The 22,008-nt window shown below is 39.7% G+C and overlaps 1 protein-coding gene across 1 annotated transcript in view; it reads left to right on the top strand.

Moving 5' to 3' along the window:
• LOC139735309 (D(4) dopamine receptor-like) overlaps positions 1-12,514 on the top strand; it is a 147,528-nt gene extending 135,014 nt beyond the window's left edge. Inside the window, exon 2 of the mRNA XM_071646066.1 lies at positions 11,510-12,514. Within this exon, the coding sequence (XP_071502167.1) occupies positions 11,510-12,514 (1,005 nt within the window). The remainder of the gene's footprint in view (positions 1-11,509) is intronic.
• The last annotated feature ends 9,494 nt before the right edge of the window (positions 12,515-22,008 follow it).

Raw genomic sequence — 22,008 nt, 5'->3', positions numbered from 1 at the left:
TGAAAGAGACAACAAAACATGGCAGGCACACAAATATAACAGGCAGATTACAGGTATAGATAGGGGAATGTACAGGTGGAAAGGTGGTTACGTCATTCAACTTGGTAAATTGGTACACGAATACAAATTGCATACACAGACAGAGTTACCTGCTGCAGTAAAGCTGGATTGGGAAGAAATAGAAAATAAAGCAAGAGTCGATCAAAAACAGGGAGCGGCACATAAAGTGATCATTTCTACATGTGTAACATTTGCTGTAAACTAACAAAGATCAAGCTTCGATGGATCATTGGACAGATCTGGGCTTTCATCGTTATCATTTTTTTTTCGTTCAATTCAATTTCAAATCAATTCAAAATGATTTGATTTCAATATAAAGTAATATACATAACGCTTACATGAGTACATAATATTTTCAGGAACTTTGAATCACGTAAGTTTCAACAAAACATGAATACAATAATTATAATGATATCACCTTTGGTTTGGATAAATAAACAAGTGAGCGATACAATTTTCATTAGTAACTGTACATGGAAAAGAGGAATTCACAAGAAAAGCATAGCTTGTACAATTTGCGAATCACTCTGGTAGGTGAGGGCATCTCAAGATCCGTCAAGGACTTCATGTATGAAAATTTTGATATCCTAACGTCAGGCGAAATAATCAGAAAATAAAAAAAGGACTATGACAAGGACAAGAACGAAAGCAGGGACGGTTACCAGTTACCAGTACTGCTCAGCATGACTGTAGTTGTTTTATACGCAGAATGTCATTTCCATTTACACAGAAAAAAAATCGGAATGTCATTTCCATTTACGAGGAAAAATTATGTTCTTGGGGTCTCATGAAACACGCGTTTTGCTACCTCATCAAAATCAGATAGATCATGATAGAAATAAAGTCAATTATCTTGATCTGTTAGTAGCATGTCTGACCAACCAGCTTGCCAACTTCTGTGCCCATGCTATATAAAAGATAGAATATCCCATTAAATGCACTGTTTTATAATTCTTTACAAGAAATATTCACCTTTCTGTGGCGTCTGTAATTATATCTGATATTGTTTATTCATATTTGGGGATGCACTGTTTTATAATTCTTTACAAGAAATATTCACCTTTCTCTGGCGTCTGTAATTATATCTGATATTGTTTATTCATATTTGGGAATTTCCTATTTTGTAAGTAAGCATCTTGTCAAAACTTCAACATGCCCGAACGCACGCGTCCTAGGCGGTACGTGATAAAAATAAAAGTGGTAAAAATAGCGAAACTTCAATCATTCCACTAGGAATGATATATGAGGAGAAGAAAAGAAAAAGGAGGAAGAGGCTCAAAACGGTAGGGCGTATCACCTTCAGAGAGTCAATTTGCAGCGTTATAGGCGGACAGGTTTCGGTTGGAGAGCGGAGGAAACCCGAGCCATTTAGAGTCTCTCGAGTTGCGCACGCACCTGCTCCGTTAGACAGCCGGAATATCGACAAATCGGGAAGTCAGGGCGGTTTGGGTTTCGCGCGCTCCCGCGTGTCGTCTGAGGGGACGGATCCGCGGAGTGGCATACGGGGAAACTAAAGCACCTCTTAAGCCATTCCGTACCCCCAACGAGTGTTTCCCCGATCTTGGGTCTGCGCAGACGAAATGGAAAAATGCAGCTGTGTGCGCGTTGCTTCTCTTTTCTACACTCAAACAGTCACCACTTATTGATTTCTCTGCAGGCTGACGATTCTTTTGATGTCTTCATATAGTGTTACCAGCACTTTCAAGGCAGATAATTTTTTCGTTCACTCAGAGGAGCCAAAATAAGAATTCACATAGAATGATGGTTTAATAGACTATGATACGAATGAAATTTCAGTAATTACTAGTTAGGACAGAAAGATTGTGTGTATGTGTGCATGTGTGTAAGTAGGTATGTATGCGTGTATGTAGGTATGTATATGCAGGGCTGGACACTAACTGTTTTCTTCTGGTTGCCCGTTAGGGTCACTAAAATCTTTGAATTTGAAATTTTAGTGGTCCGTAATGATTGGAAATATAAAAGGAAATACTTAAACAGATAGGACAGAGAAAGAGAGAGATAAAGTTACAAAGGGAATTGTATACACAACTGTACTAGACTGAGAGGTATGAAGAACACATTTCAAGAAACAAAATAGGTAATGTGAACGTCGAGGGATCTCCTTCTATCACTATCACAATAATTGTTCAAAATTGGTTCGCCAAATGAAAACTTTTTCGGATCTCGTATATTCAAAAATAGACAGACAACGTTTCCAGTGGAAGCGAAATTGATGTTACTAAAATTGACAACTGACACCTGACGACTTGAAATCATCAATGATGAAGAAGATCGATGCCTCAATATTATCACATATGTGATAATATGATATACACTGGACGCGTCGCATTCTGAATATATGAGAACTTTGTCAAAAATCAAAGCGAAAATTGCAAGGGATTTGGAGGTTATCTCCGTGACCCTACTTGGACTTTAGATTGACTCTCTTCAACGTATAGGACGAGCAGAAGTTATTCTTCATCAGAAGAGTTCGGGCGGAGCGGAAATGCCAAGAGGAAACACGAACCAAGAGGACACTGCCCGTAGCGTCAAAACCAACAACAAAACACATAAAAGGGAGAACTCTAGGAAGAAATAACGCCGACTGTTCTATTACCGGAAACGGAGAAAATCTCAACGGACAGAAAGTCCCCAGTGTTTAGATATTATACTTCCTAAAGAATGTAATTATCACAAAGTGACCTATGAATTTGTATTGGAGTTCCTTTTTTCGCTCAAACTTACATGCCCTATAGGCATTCACTGAAATTATTGCCGTTGAGACAGGCCGTTCCGAGTGATATAGCTAAAATCATAACCCACAGCAAGTGAAATATGACGTTACAGATATTGGTTATTTTAGAAAGCAGTGGGCATATTTTCATTTTCTTAAAACTGTTCTGAATTTGGTTGCTCTTTTGTTTGTGTTTTGTTGCGTTTTACGTAACATAATCTCGTGTAATGAATAAAGTTATGTTTATTATTTCAGTCGAAAATGCTTGGCGCCGTGGTGTTTAAATCCAGCTGTGTAATGTAACATGTGAGAATGTACTTTAGAGTTGTGTTTTCTCTTTCCACTCTTTTGCCTCTGGCTTTGAAGTTTCTCTACTCGCGTCACATTGTCTCTGAAGGTTAGAATCGGATGCAGAGAAGCACTTAGGATATTCCGAAGAAAACAACGTATGTTTGTCAAGGTAATGAGTGAAAACATTACAAGGACTCCATTTTCACTCGCTTTGCATGTAAACATTTTCAGTTGTCTTACGATCAAGATCACGACATTGAGCACAACGGATGAGTTTAAATGCACATTTCAAGTACATGTTTGTGTTTACTACTCCTCAGAAGTCTTCAATCCAAGCAACAACAGACATGTATATGTTACGGTGCATCGTGTAGGACGACCACTACTAATCTAATAGCAACATAAGTTATCGCAGAAGTAACCCAATATAAAAACAAGGTATCAATCGTGGGCATTGCATAAGTTACTAATGCAATGAAAGTCGAAATACGAAAATAACAGACTCGATGCTGCCCAAAATATAAATGGCTTCAGATAATCATTTAGAAAACAAAAATTGCAAAATGATTGCTCCTCTACCGCCTGATTTTCTTCTGTTTATGCTTAGACGAGTTGAGAATACCCTAGAGCTGTTTTTCGAATGACATAATGGATTTAGAATATCCTTTTCAGGTTTGGTCGAGAACTCTACAGTGAGTGGTCTGGGCAGGGGATATTAGTTACCACGATTCGGGAAGAAAATAAAACGATCTGAGAGAGATCAATATTCATTTGGCCTTCGAACCCCCTCCCCACCCCCCCCCCCCCCACCCCACCCCTCTTCCCCATCTTCTGCTATCAATGAATCTAATTCAATTCTGGCAGACGCCGTGGGCTCCACACGAGTCCCCGCCCTTTGGAGCGGATTACCCCTTTCTTCCCACAGAGCCCTTTTCGACGCACTGCTTGCCCGGAGAAGCACTGAGTATCATCTCGAAAACATCATGCAGTGGTGTCTTTTTCTAGCAGTCATCTCGGTCAGGCTATTGTACATCCATACTTTTGTCCAAGTCAAGTACATTACCTAGTATACCTATTACTTTCCACACTGTCGCTACATTCGGCGAGCTATATTTGTGTCGTCCATTCATAGCATGGTGATTGTATTGATGAATTGGCACGCAGAATACGCGACATGTCTGCGCTTCCCAGGACCCTATAGAAAGAGCTGTCCTCGATCATAAGTTTTGTTCGAATTGAATGCGATTGATATAAGCATGAAACCAACTGCAATTGCACACTAAAGATGACCTGAATATATCTTTGACCTCCCTGTCTTTTACCTATGTCATGACAGTTAAAGTACAGGCATCAGTTCTCCGATATTTGCCGGTTTATTTACTCGAGTCTTAAAGAGACGCTTATTCATGAAATCATGGTAGAAAAATCAGAGAATGTATCTTGCGAAACCACTGTTTCGTATGTTTTCCTCAGCAGACAACAGACACAGAATAACTGATTGACAGCAATAAATATGTCCAATATGCGTATTATCTTTTGATTCACACTTTTTTATCTTCCATATCTATTCATCCCTGTTTGTATCAATATTTCAGAAGTAATCTCTTTTACTAAAACAACAATCAATCTCTTGCTGTTTCACTATATCATGTTGTGCGTTTGGACAGGGGAAATAACAGGAAAGTACGGAAGATTTGTACTTATTACATTTAATATGCTTTCAGAGAAACACGTTGGTTTGAAAAGACTTTTACCTGAGTTGACATTGAATAAAGTTGTTAACAATGCTTAAAGATCAACTGGGCAAACTAGTGACATACATAGTAATAGGGTAATGAACCAAAGCACAGCATTTCAGTAGGTAAGTTGGTCTAAGCGCAGTAGAATATATAGACATAGTTTCTGCGCTTAATAAATGATTTATTATTATTATTATTATCATTCGCGCAGATTTCATTCGATAGTCGTAAGAGTTGACGGAAGATAATCTAACCTAAGCTGCTTATTCCATTTTCAAAGAACTTGATAGCGTAAATATCCCTGCGCTATTGAAAGACTTTTTACATGTGCATCCTTCAGAAGTTGGAAGTAATAAGAGGAAGTCAAAAGACAAAAACGCCATCCTACCTTTTAAGGTTATCTATATCCCTATTTCCTTTTACAAAAGTAAGGGAATTTTGCATAGTTATCACTTGAAAATACTTTCCCCTTTGCATCCTACTAATAATCATGATAACGGGTCCGATATGTTCACTGGGAATCTTTAGTTGTTTCCTCCTCTATTCCAAAGAAATTTCCAGGTTTATCATTCCGAGGAAAAGTCTGAATTACCTATACTTCTACAACATACCAGCTTATGAAAGGAATCTAATGTTCAGGGTTGCGACAGCGCTATCCTACCTTTAACCCTCTCCCCTGAATTTCACTTAGCGTAACATATGACCAGAACAAATCGGACTTGATGTGAGAATGGTCTTTAGACTTTGATGGATGGTAGAGGCGGTGCAGAGCGGCGTTGTATCACCACTCTCGTCTCTGCATCCTGCAGGTAAAATGGAGCCTCCCACTACCCCATCTACCCTCGGTATATTTGCCGATGTAAGTGTGCCATTTTCTTTTATCTGTACTCCCCCACCCCCTTCTCCATGTCAGCGCTCAATTTCGCGATTGTGATAGGTCTCGTGAAATGAGAGAAATTCAGCAAAATCAGAGACAACAGGTAATACAATCATTTCAAAGATGGACCGCGTTTGTGCTTTAATTATGCATCGCTCCCGTTTCTGGATTCGTCATCGCTTTGATCGCACATGACATGCCTTTTGCACGTGCAACCTTACTTTATGAGATGATGCGAAATATGCCTGGTAACGCATCTGTGCATTGAGGAATATAAAATGTCGGCATTATATATGTCCAAGTTCATGAGGCTCATTGAATGTGCACTTTCTCCGGGTCTGTTTTCATTGATTTTTGCTGTATCTCCCTCTTGTAACTCCAACTTGGGTTTTTTTTTTTCCCCCGAATAGCATAGTACTGTTTATTCTCGTAGGGAAATCGTAACCGAATGTTACATCAACAAACAAACTAATCAACTAAACCAATCAATCTCTTTCTCTCCCCCCCCCCCCTCTTTCTTTCCTCATTTTCCTTCGTTTCTGAGCATTGATTTATTTCTCTTTCTATCTCTGTTCTCCCTCTATGTCAAGTTCTCTCCCTCACTCCTCTCCTCTGTTTCTTCTTCTCTTACTCTCTCTCTTTCTATATCTCTCCATCTCTCCCTCGATCTATCTATACCCTCTCTTCTCTTTTTTTCTCTTTGCCCTTGTATCACTGTACCTTTCGGCAGAATGTTCCGTCACGCTGCTGAGGTAACCGACACCCCTATACCCCGGCTTTCGGATCTTCCCCCCAGTTTTGGTGATATATGACTGCTGTTCATGGCTTGAAAACCTGTAGATTGCAAAACAGCAGCCCGGCAAAATGGTCCCCGTTATCAATCACCTGTAGCAGTGCTATCTCTCGTATCTGTAAGGCGAGAGGCAAGGTGGTTGAGGAACAAGTGTCACGTGATCACCTCTTCCCATCCCATTTGACCTCTTCACACGTCTCTTCTTCCATCTGCAGTTACTTAATAGTCGTGTAGTTCACACGTCTATTGACCTCTTTTATAGAAGTCATTTTGCTTCTCATTGTCGCCTGTCCAGAGTGTCACTCAAATCCTTGGAGTGAATACTACAAAGACGTCACACGAAGTTATAGCCAATCAAAAGACTCCAACGAGATGCTTTTTTTTTCGTCCTTTGAAATTTCCAAGATCACCTAGATTATCTCAGTATATCAGATTACAAGATGTATAAGCCCATTTCCAGTCTCCGCGATGCCTATTACCACTGAGTTAGGATTGAACTAGAAGGTGTATGGCTCGTGTATACATATATGTCTGCAATGAAGTATTTTATAACACATTTTTCATGTGAGGCGCAAGAACGCCAAATTTACTACCAAATGAAGCTGAACTTAAGCATTAACCTCTGGGTCAAATCCTATCATTATATACGAACCCGCTTCCCCCCCCCCCCCCAGTGTATGATTTGATTTTTCGGGTTTTTTTTTCGAATTTGGGAGCAATTTCATATCTTTTGGTCTTAGACCTTTTCCAAGTGGCGTGAGATAATGCTAGTTTGTGTGTGTGTGGGGGGGGGGGGTTGCTCCAGATAGAGAGGCCTCTACTAAACTTACCCCATGTCGGTTTCCTCGCTCGCGTATTAAAGCTTTTTAATCATCTAAATTGTTGATTTGTTGTTATATCAAATAACTCACTATCAGCCACTTTGCAGTAATCTCGGCTTTTTGCATCTTCACGTCTCACAATAACATGGACTCTCTCCTAGTTTCTCATGATATTAATCATTCGATAAATTCTCGTAGGTTTCCGAAGTCTTCTTCTTTCGGCAATAGAATGAGTGGTGAAGATGGAGCGGCGCACTATACAATACCAGAAAGGGATCTTCCTCTCTGCCTTTGATTTCTGAGTTGAAATTTGGTTTGATTTATGTTCCCGAACAGAAATAACATATTACCACCCTGCACCCTTAGCATGATCGAAGTTGTTCAGCAGACACTTTTAACCTTTTTTGTTTTGTTCCCGCCCTATTCGAAATACTAATCAAATTGTGCTGGGATGGATAGATAGGGGCACGTTTCAGGCGTCGTTCTTTCCAGCCTTCCGTACCGCGGAAGTGACTCTGCACTAAGCTCGGGCAGTGGGCACAAGCATAAATATTTGTAATCACTACCGTTATGAATGCCGCGATATTAACTCTTGTTAGCTTATATATCAACACCTTCAATCCGGATTTACTCTTCCAACAGAATTCATGATAGATGATGTTGTTTAGTCATTTTAGGCACAAAGGGTTTTTTTTTTTTAACTTCTTTCAATATTATCACGAATTTGCCTTTTTTAGGGGGGGGGTTGCAACATATCTTTTTATATGCATTATTCTGTCCAACTTAGTCACATTATCTGCAAGATAACAAAACTTTGCCACTGGATGCCAATCTTGATAGATGGGCCAGAATTCAGTTCAGAGTAAGAAAACTAGAACAGGATAACCGATGCTACAGGGGATACCAGAAGATTTCGGATATGCAAATGCAAATTCATGAAGTCAGATGAATGTGCATGCTTGGCGTAGTTGATATTTTGATGAATTGGGTTTAGAGTCTTTCGCGAGGGTGTGTGTGCGTATGTAAATTAATGTGCGTGTTAAATGAGACATGGTTCAGTGTATGAGATTTGGCTTTCTCTTTTTCCTTCTCTGCGTTCTCTCCCAGTTTTGATCGAGGAGTGAGTTATTGTGTTTATTCTTGCTGGTATTATTATATAGAGCTATAATCCTGGCCATATGTCACTATATTTCAGTTGATAATCTGGCGTATTTGCACAATTTGGTCTCCATTTTAGGGCAATAGTGTGTTTGAAACATTAGCGATCACCTCAACTCTCTCGGTTCGCGAAAAGTGATGCAAGTTGCTCTGGCAGATTATGGTCTTCTGCTACGTACCAACTGTCTTGCCATGATACCCACAATTTGCAAATCGTAGCTGATTGTGGAAGTTTTATTCACTTTTTTAAAATGTCACGTTTGGATACAAGGTGATGCGAGTCGATACGTGCTGATATGATTTGATGCGTTAGACATCATTTGACCATTACGCTTTATACATAACTAGGAGGATTGTCCCCTCTAGTCTTGTGGAGTATATAGCGCATCGATTGTACTGTGTAGTTAGATGCCTGCTTACCGATAAAGTTATGTTACATGCTAAATTATGATTACTTTAAGAATGTTTCTGTAATGATTGAACACGAATGAAAATGTCTCGGGTCAACTCCCGATGCCAATGTGTATTTGGGATTATGTTAGTCGTCATGATAATGAAGTGGATGCGAAATGCATTGGTAACGCTTCTCTATGCTGCGTTATAACGGTTGTCCAAACGTAATATCATTATGTAACTGCGTTTGCCGCTTTATGACCATTTCGGCTACCGGTCGCAGTTCCGCAGTATGTTTGGCCATGAATATAAATCAAATAAAGACAAATTGGACATATATTCGCTCCTCCATCATTGCTAGGACACGGTAATGCGAGCTCTCCACGTTTCCCGGCAGCGCTGATACCTATCGTTTATCTACGACTGTTCACGACGACTTCAACGCCTTATTGATATAAATTTTTCAATCCTGTCGTAAATCGATGCCCATCCCTCAAGCGCGACTGCCTGGGCAGATTTAACTTCCACCTTTGTCCGTGGTGCACCAAAATGGAAAAAAAAAAACGCTTGGTGCTTTATCACGAATGCCAGAAAACATGGCTCATTGATACAAACATATAATATGTTCCATTAGCAAGGCAATTGGTGTGAAGGGGAAAAAATGTGTGTTTCAAAACAACTGCGTATAACATGTGAGACGTGCCAATGGGAGGAAATTGTGAGAAAGTTGTGTTCAGAAAGCGGAAAGCAGCAGTCGATGGCGCCAAGATCTTTATTGCAATTATCACTATACCCCACATTAGTCTACACTTCACTTAGCATGCTAGTTGTGGGCATCAATTAAGAAGCGGAATGGACAACACAGTCATATCGAGCTCGTGCCTGTCAAAGCAATTCGAAAGCCCCCGGAGGATTGCTATGTTGATGTTTTAGCCCATTTTCATACAGGAAGAGCCTAAAACGACTAATTCTCATGATTTCTATGGAAATGTCAAATAATCAAGGGGATTTCGCTGGTCTTCCATGGGGGGGGGGGGGGGAAGGGGGGTGAGCGAGTCATCTTGGCCATTACTAAATCTTCAATGAAATCGTCCGTAAACACAGTGAAAATGCACCATGTGGACATAATTTTTTTCTGATTTTTTTTAATCGGAGTGTTTTTAGCCTGTTGGTTTGACAGACGAGCCACAATAATCTGACTCCCCTCTCTTTCTTTTCACTTCTGTCATTTTCTTTTCTTAGCTGTTTTCGTAAGCACATTTTATTTGTACGTGCAACAAACCCGATTATTAACAGGAAGGAAATAATGTAGAATATAGAATGTGATGTGGGATGCGGAGATGTTTCCATGGTTTCACCTCCACCTACGGGCTGTGAAATTTTCTAAGGAAATAAGAATACTTAAACATTCTCCGCCTTATCCTTTGTTCATCAATCATTATCATGAAGCGAGCTTTGAAGGGTATCAACGTTTTCAAAGATATGATATAGAATAAGGCTTATCTGCTGTGGCTATAGTAAGTGGATAAATCCATGGATATTATTATTATTATTATCATTATCATTATTATTATTATTGTTATTAGTGTTATTATTATGATTATTATTACTATTATCATTATTATTATTATCATTATTATTACTATTATTGTTATTATTATTGTTATTGTTATTGTTATTATTATCATTATTATTATTATTACTATTATTATTATTATTATTATTATTATTATTACTACTACTACTACTACTACTATTATCATCATCATCATCATCATCATCATCATACTCAATCTTAAGGTCTCTGGTTCGCGTCCTCCGTTATCTGCTGCTGTGCCTCTGTGTACAATATGTCATGTAAGGTACTTTATCCTCATAGCCTATAGTTCCTTATAAAGAGAGGATTTGAAGCACACGGTCCAGTGGTAGCTCGCGCATTTAGCATATAAATGCTAAATATTATATAGCCCGAACACAGTGGACCTCAGGTTGCAACGTGGCAGAACTCTGAAGTGACAAGTTGTTACTGTCAAAGTTTATTCTGCTTTCCTGTTGATTTTGTCACAGACTCTTTTGTAATACTCAGAGGCCCTACACTAGACATTTTGGCCCGAATTCACGAAGGTGGTACAAATAAAACCATGGTTTAAACCATGGACAAAAACCATGGAGCGCCAAGTGTCGCATTGAATGTTTCGTTACGAAATCAGTCATTTCATCGATGAAATGATTATTTTGTAACGAAATGAACAATTTCGTCAACGAAACGGTCATTTTGCCGACGAAATGACCAATTTGGTAACGAAATATTCCGTGCGACACTTGGCGCTCCATGGTTTTTGTCCATGGTTTAAACCATGGTCTCATTTGTACAACCTTCGTGAATTCGGGCCAATGTATCGTCAATGTAAATCCAGTACTCAATAGTAATATCAACGCCTGAGAATATTGTTGTAACTTATTATCAAAATCCTTTGAAAGTTGCATTTTGTGTTTGTGTTTTGTGACAAATTTCTTTAAAAAAATGATATATTTGTCTGCGGACTTACTAGTTAAGCTTTTGTTTTCATGTGTAAAAATGCGAAACAGAAAAGCACTAAATTGATCCAAGGCATTCGTTTTGTGTTACATTGTATTTTTCAGGTTCGAGGCGGCTGGGGATTCGGCCTGTGGCTGTGCGTAACACACTTGTCTTTAGACGTCCTCCTATGTACTGCTTCCATTCTCCACCTCTGCGCCATCGCAGTCAACCGCTACCTTGCAGTCACCTTCCCACTCATGTATTCCCGCGAGAGGGTCAATTCCCAGAAGCGCATCCTCGGTACCATCATTCCCGTCTGGCTGGTCTCCATCGCCATCTGCGCACCGCTGTTCATCCAAGGTTTCATCAACCCCGAGAAGACGCTCAGCGAGGACGGCCAGGCGTGTGGGTTCTTCGACAAGACTTTCATCATCTACTCCTCCATGGGATCATTCTATGTGCCTTTGGCGGTGATGATTGTTGTGGATGTACGCGCCGTGCGCAAGCTTCGCGGACGCAAAGCGTCCATGGCTACAGAACACAGGTGTATAGGTCAGACTCTTCCACAGCCCTCACCCACTCGGGAATGTGTGTCGCGGTCCCGCTCTTCCACTCCACCGCCCCCGCCTTCACCTTCGCCGGACAAGAGTTTCCTCACGGTTCAGGGCAATGGGGCGCCCCCTTCCCCGGGGAGCGACTACAGGCGACGCCCCCTGCGCATAAGCTTCCACGTGAATCGCAAGCCGGGCCAGAAGCTCGGTTACGGCAGCACCGTGGTCGAAGCAGTGCCCGACACGCGGCAGAAGATGCTTTCGAACAAGCGCGAGAAGAGGGCCGCCAAGACCCTGGTGGTCGTCTTCGCCTGTTTCATCATTCTCTGGCTGCCTTTCTTCGTCATGCACCTCGCCAACGGGTTCTGCACCACGTGCAAGATTCCAGACGAACTCTTCATCGCCTTCACGTGGCTGGGCTATGTGTCGTCTGCGGTGAATCCGTGTATATACACGTGCTTTAACAAGGAGTACCGCAGGGCGTTCATCAGGATCATTTGTTGCGGCAGGAAAAGGCGGTACTCCTTTCGTACGAATGAGACGTCTACCTTTAGATCAAGTCTGAGACACTCATAGCCCACAATGCATCAAACCCCCTCCCGAGCACAACGATGTAATGCGAACTGTGAGATAATGTTATCTGTTAACCGAACTTTTGCCATCCAGTCAACAGCTATTTACGATGTCAATGCAAGCTCTTAAGCTCTCTCTATCTGTGTATGTTTCTCTCTCTCTCTCTCTCTCTCTCTCTCTCTCTCAATCTTTCTATCTTTCTTTCTATCTATCTATCTATCTATTTATCTATCTATTTCTTACAATAAATTCTCAATATCATAGGCTGGCGATATTACGATGCTGATGTTATTCATGATTCAAAGTGTACGCACTGTTGATCAGTTTCATACACCGTCTATTCATGTGTCGTCATGTTTTAGAAGAGTAGAATATATTATACAAATATGGACTGTACTGAAATTACTATTTTTCTGTCTTTGAAGGTCATTCAAATAATTATATATGAAGGCAGTGCCTGTCAGTTTAATTTTTACGGCACGATATTTTTTCAGCTTGCTTTGTTCCATACAACAATAACATGTTATACATTGAAATGATATCGATGTACCACAAAAAAAAAAAATCAGCGTGGCATAGGCTATACAATTAGCTGGTGTCTGAAAAGGAAGGAGTTGAATTGTCTGTGAATAATGACAATGATCAGTCCATTACGCAATTCATGTAATTCGCGTTCAGATAAAAGTTCACGCTATGTTCAAATCCATGCACGGCGGGGTATATCATGGCCCAAAGTTCGTATTTCTAAAAGAGAAACAGAAAACATACTCGACGCGGTAACACGACATTGCTCCTGCGACAATTGTTCCGGTCTTATTTTCTCCAAGGACTTAGGGTTTGAATCAGGGTTGTGATAGGGTTTTAGATTTAGTTTGATGTGAGGATTAGAATAAGGGTTGGGGTTATGTGAGTGGGTAGAATTTACGTTTGGCTTAGCATGCAGATGTTTCATGGAAGCAATTGTCGCAGGAGTGAATGTCATGGAACCCGACAGACTTGTCCTGATTACTACAAGAAATCTGGATGGTGTACAAGGTGTTTATATGGAGAATTCCATATCTCACAGAGAACGGGTTTACAACACATGACATAGTAGCATGTTAAACTGCATCACAAAACCTTTGAAAAGTCACCACATATGGATTTTTGTTATATTAAGGGCGGCTTCTGAAAGAGCAGACTCTTTAAAATTACATATATGCAATTCAATTTAAATTGACTTTCCAAACCCATCTAAATAATGGAAAGAAAGTACACACTCTTGAAAGGTGTGTACTGAGAAAAGAGGCTTGGAAGCTTTGGATATAGTCAAGTGTGTAATTTCACCCAGCTGTGCTCTCTGCAATTAATGGACAAGGAATAGGGCGTAAATCTCCATGGCAATTACTATGGACATGATGGAGGGATTATCAACTTAAAATGAAAGTCTGCTCATCATTAATAGTACATTTTATTCATAGCCGATACTAACTTCCAACGCAAGAGTATCATCCGTTCAAAAGTTATTAGAGTTGTGAACTGTGAAAAGTGCTTGAAGGTTTTCTAGTGCTCCGAATCCGCAAACATGAGAAAATGTACGTCAGACCGAAACAAAATGTTCTAGAAAAAATTCAAAAAAGATAGTTTTCTATTTGTTTTATGATATCAAACTTTAGAAATATATCAAAGAAGAATTGCTCTTTCAGAAAACATACAAAAGTAATAATTGACTAGGTTTCCCCTTTTCCCCTATTCTGAACTCTCGCGGAAAATCAGACCGTGCGCCTTTTTGTGATACACGGTCACATTGTTCTATTTTACTAGATCAAATTTTGAACTGAAATATCCTTTAAGTTCTCATTCTTTAGCATAAATATTTAAGTGCACAATGAAAATGAATGGGGATGGATAGAACTTTATTTTTTCAATGCTCAATTTATTTTCCAATGATGTAATCTGTTTTGAAAGAAGTCTTTGGTCGCAGTCAGAGAATGAAGTCATCCACATGTATCTACAGAAGGAACCTAAATCCGGTTGTATATTACATGCAATCCTAATTCTTCTCGATTTTAAAAGAAAATGCAGTAAAGTATCTTACATCATGTTATAACAAGAGAGATTATGCTGCACTATAATACATTGGTACGAGAATCAGGAAAAGTTGCATTAGGTGATAATTTACGATTGGTAAAAAAAAATAACATCTTTCTAAAATTTAGTAACTGGTGCTCGCAAGCCCTATTTTGATCAATTACTTCATTCATCTTTTAATAGTCCTCTGACAAATTCCTCGAATATCCATCTTCGTTAAATCCTATATTTGTTTGCAGTTGATAGTAACTCTTTGGAATCGCTTACTGCACGTCCATGTTAGCAAGTGATCTCATCAATAGCAGCTCTTTCTCAACATGGCTAGTAATTACCGGTAGAGCACTCTCAGACCATTGACCATTCCTTTGTCACTGACTGACTCATTTTTCTTTCTCAGGTTAGTCCGCTGGTGTACAAATTTGTCAGATGAAGTATTTGCCTTCGTTTTGTCCACAAACTAACATTTAAGGGAGGTCCGGACATAGAAGGGTCTATAAAGAGTGATGGTGATGATATTGTATACTTGTATATTGTATACTTATATATTGTTTCTTACCCTTTTATTTTATTGGAATATCTTGATTGGAATATCTTGATCGAAATCACCTTAGGTCAAGGGTGCTAACAGTACGAACATATAACTTTATACCATGCCCCTGCAACCTCGTAACGGCATTAATTAAACAATGTCCCCCATGCTCTCCCCTTAACACATCGCAATCAGGCTGGTGGCATATACATCTATGCCAATCGACCATAAACACGAGTATAGCCTCTGGGGGAAGCGAAAAGCTCAAAATGAAAATAAAAGAACATTCGCTCTCTTAGACACGATCATCCTTCGATGGTGCCAGGGGCTAGACGATCCTTTTGAATATAGATGGCAACATTAAATGCTGAGGACTACCTCCAGAAGGCCGTGGGAGTTCCTCTGGAGTAACTCCTCCGTCACATCGTAACTAAAGTACTGGTGGTCGTGCGATGGGGCCACTGTTGCGGATGTCGTAGGGGGCTATACTTCCATCGACGACCAAGCGAAGTATAGTTTGTATGTAATGCCCAGTATGTCTGTATAGGTTAAAGCATATCAGTCTTCTATGTTCATTACCTCTCGATGTCATACAGTCATGAGACTCGGAGTCACAAGAGTTTTTTTTTTCATTATATAACTTCTATTGATTTTTAGTATTTCAGCATTTTGTGGTACTACTTCTCTCAGACGAACAATTATTTTTTTCTATATTTATCACTTCTTTTATCAGTATCAGAGTGCATGAAGACTATACGCACATTGTAAAAATACAAAACATTATGGAAGTCTTCCGTCCATAGAAAAGTATGCTCTCGATAACAAGGCAAAAACTGATAAAATGGCGTGTGTCTGTCATAGCTGTACAAAGTACTAGTAGTGTAGTGATTGAATGATTGCTTCTAGTGGTAAATGAAATGTCCGTTGTTGTTTTTTCTATCTTGTGTTTGTGTCGTAATGGAAAGGGGATGATCCATGTCTTAATCACGTCAGTCAGTTCATTTATGCAACCTTTTTTTTTTCTTGCTTCTACGTTCGTTGTCAATGTTATTATTCATCATTTTTCACGCACTTTATTATTCACTCCAAATCAATCAATCCCATTTGTTTTTGGCAATAGATTCGTCTTGTAATCTATACTAAGTGAATATGTTTACCCACAAAAGCTTATCTCATTTCTCTTTCTTTTAAATGTCACGCCTTACGAACGGAAAATAAGCCACATCCCTTCTAGAGAAACTTCTCTAATGTCACAATAAATCATACCATCAGCAACTTATACTCTTCAGAACCGGTGACAGATATTCATCATTCCTACAAGTTCAATAAGACCATTCGATTCTACGAGTAATGAGACCAAAGTGATGTATTCCTCACAAGCCATTCTAACGACCAAAATGAAGATGATGTTTTAAATAAAGGAAAGAAGAAGGACAAGAAAAGAGAGAACAAAAGAAAAAAGAAGAAACTGTAACAGACACGCACTGAAAGCATCCCACACCGTTTCTAAGTGACTTTCCTTATCACGACCTTCTCTCATTGGACCCTACGAACTCTATCGTTGGACCTCAGAAACGAAGTGTTTTCTTAAGGATTAATACCGACATGACTGACCAATAAGAAGACATACTCTATTAACCGAGCTGTACGAAGATTACGAGTGATATATTTATACCTCAATCGCCTAGAATGAAGAGATTTAGATGCCCTGAACTCTCTCAATCACACGAGTTAACCCTTTCCCTACGGGAACCTGGTGTTATTTCAGAATTCAGTATGCATGGAACGGGTAAACACTTTGCTAGACCTCTTAGGAGCGCCATGTGCCAAACGTAATGAGATGGGTAACCGCCTGGTCCCAAAGCAACTTTCTACGATCGTAGGTGACCCTGGCCAAAACCATAAACTCCGCATCTGTCGGTAGGTGTCGACTAGGGTGCCCTGCCCTTTGCCAGAGTAATGGTACAATAATTACTTGAGAAACGCGATTCTTGCATACCTTCTATACAAACGGGAGGCCCTGGCATATTACACCATTTAATCGTACTTTCGATTCTTCTAAACCAGTACTTGAGAGTGTTTGTTGGTAATTTGAGAAGAAACATCGATTCACTAAAGTATTTTGAAAAAAAAAAGTCATCAAAATGGTAATCATTACCTCTTCAGACAAGAGGTTCTTTCCGTTGATTCCACAGGAATCAGAGACGCCCTCTCCATGCAGTAGGACAGATATTAAGAGAACCGACAGAAAAAGCAACCGATGGTTGTTTTGACGAGGACTCAGTATTCATGCTGGAATGAGCTATTACAAGCAATGAGACATTAGAATTTTGATTTGACTCAAGGACGAACCCTTTACAAAAATAGAGCGAAGTTTCTAACCTTCTGTACTTGAAAAAGCAAAGTTCCTTCACCTCCATCGAACTTGACAGGAGCTGTGATTGGAAAGTTTACCTTGGACCTTTCACGGACATGAATTCAGTAAACTAACTTTACGGATGAGTGCCGCCCCCACGCGGCCATCAGGCAGCAGTCAACTAATCAAGCCTGTTCAACCATGTTATTCCCTCAACAAGGCGACGATGTGATGATTTGATTTCCTGAAGCGTGATGCGGCATCAAGGACAAACCATGGTTAATGTTCTAATAATGACTTTTATATTAGACCTCTTAAACGCGGGAGTAAACAGATTGTTTTGGTTTGGCCATTGTTAGTTCCATTATCACAAGGCTGCGATTTAGGATAAAAACGAATGTAGGCCTACTTTTTGGCAGCAAACTGGCCGTTTTTATTGTAATGTGTCTTATTTCTGAAACACATATATACCCCATGCTTCATTGTAATGACCATTTCTTTGTTGTAATTCTAGTCTAGGCAGACGAGGAACGAGTAATCAATGGATCGACTGACATTTCATGCGAAGAACAACTTTGATCCCATCTTTGATTTCATGTAACTCGCTCACAGTCATATACGAGGAATTTAACTTGAGAACACCAAGATATGATATAGATATTTCAAACTAGAACCATGTTGGACCATACATATGCCTGTTTGTTTGCTTCTTTTTTTCTTTGAGTTTGTTTTCATTTCCATAACTTAAATGGCGCCTCCTTCTCCTATGATCATCTACACCATTGCCCTCTCTGGACAGGGGGTCATTAACATTATTTTCATCGTTTGATAGGGTTAAAATGAATGTGAAACGAGACTCACAGCCCGTCTACATGTTTCTTTAGTATTTCGGTTCTGGCGAAATTGGATAGGTTTGCCAAGAAATATGCACATATTGGGGTTGACAGAGTGTACCCTTGGTAATTGACTTTTATTTGATGCACGGAATCATCTCAAATGTCTGAAATTAACCCCTGGTGCCAGGCGTAAAGGGCTTTGATAACTAAGATTAAGCCTTGTATGTAAATCTGCATAGTAGAAGGCTTACATTGAAATTTGAAAAAAAAGAAGAAGATGGACATTGATCTCAACATTAATTCAACAGATCCAAAAGCAAGTGAGAAGAATACAGTAAGTAAACGTCCATCTGTAGGGCACCACAGGGAGCACACACGAGAAAGAGATACGAATACAAGACATGCTCGAATCAATACTACTACACATTTACACATAATTATGACAAAGAACAAATACTGAGTCCCCTTACGCCGTGCCAGCCAAACATCTTATGGGATTGCGAGTATGTGACTATTTTCATCCTGCTCTGATTATGAACGGCCGCATAATGGCATTTCTTGGAAATGATTCACCACAAATTGCCCCTCGACAAATAAATAATTCGCCTCGCATCTACAAACAGTTCGCCACACACCTTGAGAACAATCTAAACAGGATGAAATATTGTGCGCGCCAGTCGGACTTGATAATTCGGACGGAATGCAGAAATGACCAATTATATTCTACGCGACATCAATTGCTAGCTCTTGAGACAGCGACATGGCATGCCACTTGCTGTAAACTTTCGACTTCATATCAGCATTACATGGGAAGACGACACGTTCACTGGAAATAAATCATTTCATCTCCGATTTGATGACGTCACATTATGACTCGACTACGCCGACTGACAGTACGTCTAATCACGAAGCTTTTCCGAAAGCTACCTTCTATATTCCTGTCATGTCTACTCAAGTCTACTAGACTGACTCAATTACTACTTACCAACAATGTCATTACTACACTATTCACGTCGATACGTTCCTGCCATTTTACGATTATTGTAGTCCTATTGTAATATACTCTTCCCCCTCCCCTCCTTTTTTTTTTTGGGGGGGGGGGGGGGGGTAGAGATAAGGTTATGTTGCACCAGGGGACCTTTCAATTAAATCTCCAACTGCGCGTGGCTGATCAGTCCGGATGTTCGACAGTGACATATCATTAATCATGCTCGACCTTGGTGTACGATAGCGTGGATACATCGCTGCCGACACATTCCAATTACTGTTGTTGCTCTATACAACTAGCTTGCCCCGCCTTTGACAGCCCAAAAGGAAATGGGTATTGAGGATGTGTAATTCGGCACTAATGATACCATTTGCTAGTGATGTACGGATAATTGGTTTAAGGGAATGTCACAAACCCGCAACATGCATTATCTGTGCAGTGACTGTGTCGCATCGTGATAGTAAATACTCATATAAAAAGTCCAGTTTATTCTCTCACATCGATATATAATGTAAACCGTGTAACTTTTTTAAAAGATATGACACGAAAATAGCTAACTTATGATTTTGACCGACAATATATTGACGACTGAATTCAACAGTTAACGAGAAGTAAACAAAAATAAGCTCTGATATACCACATACCACTTGTATACTGTCACGTGATCATATACCCTCGAAGCCTTGGCATAAATCTCCCATCAAAGATGACAAAAACACCCCTGACCGCCGTGAACCATGACGCCTCGTGATAGTTTCAATTTGAATAGGACCTATCAATTCACTGTAAAATCTCTCACTATACTAAATGACTGATTTTTGTAATGCGGATATTGGGCGTGACACAGTGTACTAACAAGCAAGACGGATGTCAAACTGGAATAATACAGACATAACTTATACAATTATACAGTTAAGAATTCTCATCGACTCTCTGACTCACCCCGACGACGACTCAAAATAACACACCGGTTTACTTGGCTATTGAAATCAAACTTGCAAACTCAGTCGACCGATTTCAATTACATTTCTTGAATCTGCCAATCAGAACTATACTAGACACTAGACTCACGTCATTTCGCTCTACCATTCGACTCATTTCAACTCATTTGACTCAGATCGAAGGACTCACCAAGTCGACTCAATGCCTACCCCTCCCTCTCCCACTCTCGTTGAGACCTCGAAACTCTCTCATTTGACTCATGACAACTCACTAATGAGACTCACTTGATTGTCCTGACTTTCATCAATGTACTTGCCACCTTTTTATTAACTCGACTCGTGTCAGCTCACTTTTCTCCTCTTAAATTAAAAACATCGACTCAAATACTTGTCAGATCACTAAGATGTCTAATTTCACGATACGATACTGTGACTGAACTCGTCTCATCAAAATATGCGATTTGCCTCAACTCGTCTACAAAACAGCAATAGACTGCCCTACTCGTCTCCTTTATTGCTCACTTATCTACTCATTAGATTTACGTTACTTGACTCATGTTAACTCATTTCACGAACTTCACTTTCAACTTACTTCAACCGGATTTTTGTTTTCATACTCGACTGATGTGAACTCACATTACTTTATCAGCCCCGCTACTTCATTCAGCTCCAGACTTGACTCACAACCACTCACTTATCTAGCTTATTCGACTCACTTTTAATGCACTCACCTGCTCCCTAACTGAGCACTCAGAGCCGCTGAGGGCAACATTTTGAGACGTCAAACAGTCGCATACATAATGGACTCGACGACGGAATAATCTAACTTTTAAGAGTGACTGTAAGGGCTGAAGACACAATCACTACTAAAGAATACTGACCAAAAGCAATGAAACTACTCGGACTATGTTATACAACGAGTTCTGCAATGTTGTGAATGTGGACTTTAGGAAAAAATACCTTTTGGTATAAACGTTCACATGGCTGACCAAGAGATCAGTGCGAACTTAGAAAAAGACTTTGTGGACTCCACACAATGAATTGTCGAATTTCAGAATATCTTTAAAATGTGGAAGTGATATTCAACGAAAAACAGTTACATTACGGACAAGCTGTATGAATAACGTACAATAATATCAATAATAATGTTATTGATATAACATAGTATGTTTGTTTGCTAGTTTGTTTGTTTCATATCAAGCAACAACTTTGGTAATGGACCTGGACATTTTTTTTTCGATTGCGTTTGCACTGGACTCACTAGGTACACAATGACTAACTAGAATAATGACTAAGTTAAATGCATGAAAGATACAAATGAGCCACAACCAAAACTCCAACAAAGGGGACCATCCTTTTCTGATTGTATCTGCCATCAGCAGTCATCGTAGGACAGTGGAGTCTCTATTCTATAGACATTACTTATAAGACTATGCTCCTTTTACTCAGACCTGTGTTGACGATGACATCAGGAAAAAAAAAACAACCAAATAATTCTAATTCTCAATAGCAGAAAAAAAAAAACCACACCTGGACATGAAATTCAGCAAAACAATTTTGTTGCAAGCTCGACTTTTTCAGGGACAATGGTATGACCCACACATCTGACCACTATACATCAGTGCGCACAATGTTGCTTCACCAATGGATTTCAAGAGTTATCTTTATGCGGTTACTTTGGTTGTTGTTGTTTTTTTGTGGGGGACGGAATGGGGCTTCACATGTATGTCTACAACAACAACAACAAAAATATATAGTACTCTCAGCGGTCTCGGGG

The sequence above is a fragment of the Diadema antillarum genome, unplaced genomic scaffold (assembly GCF_040938485.1).
Source record: "Diadema antillarum isolate AM-2024a unplaced genomic scaffold, OU_Dant_1.0 seq00000569_RagTag, whole genome shotgun sequence".
In the NCBI taxonomy this organism is placed as follows: Eukaryota; Metazoa; Echinodermata; class Echinoidea; order Diadematoida; family Diadematidae; genus Diadema; species Diadema antillarum.
This window is presented reverse-complemented; position numbering and strand designations above follow the sequence as displayed.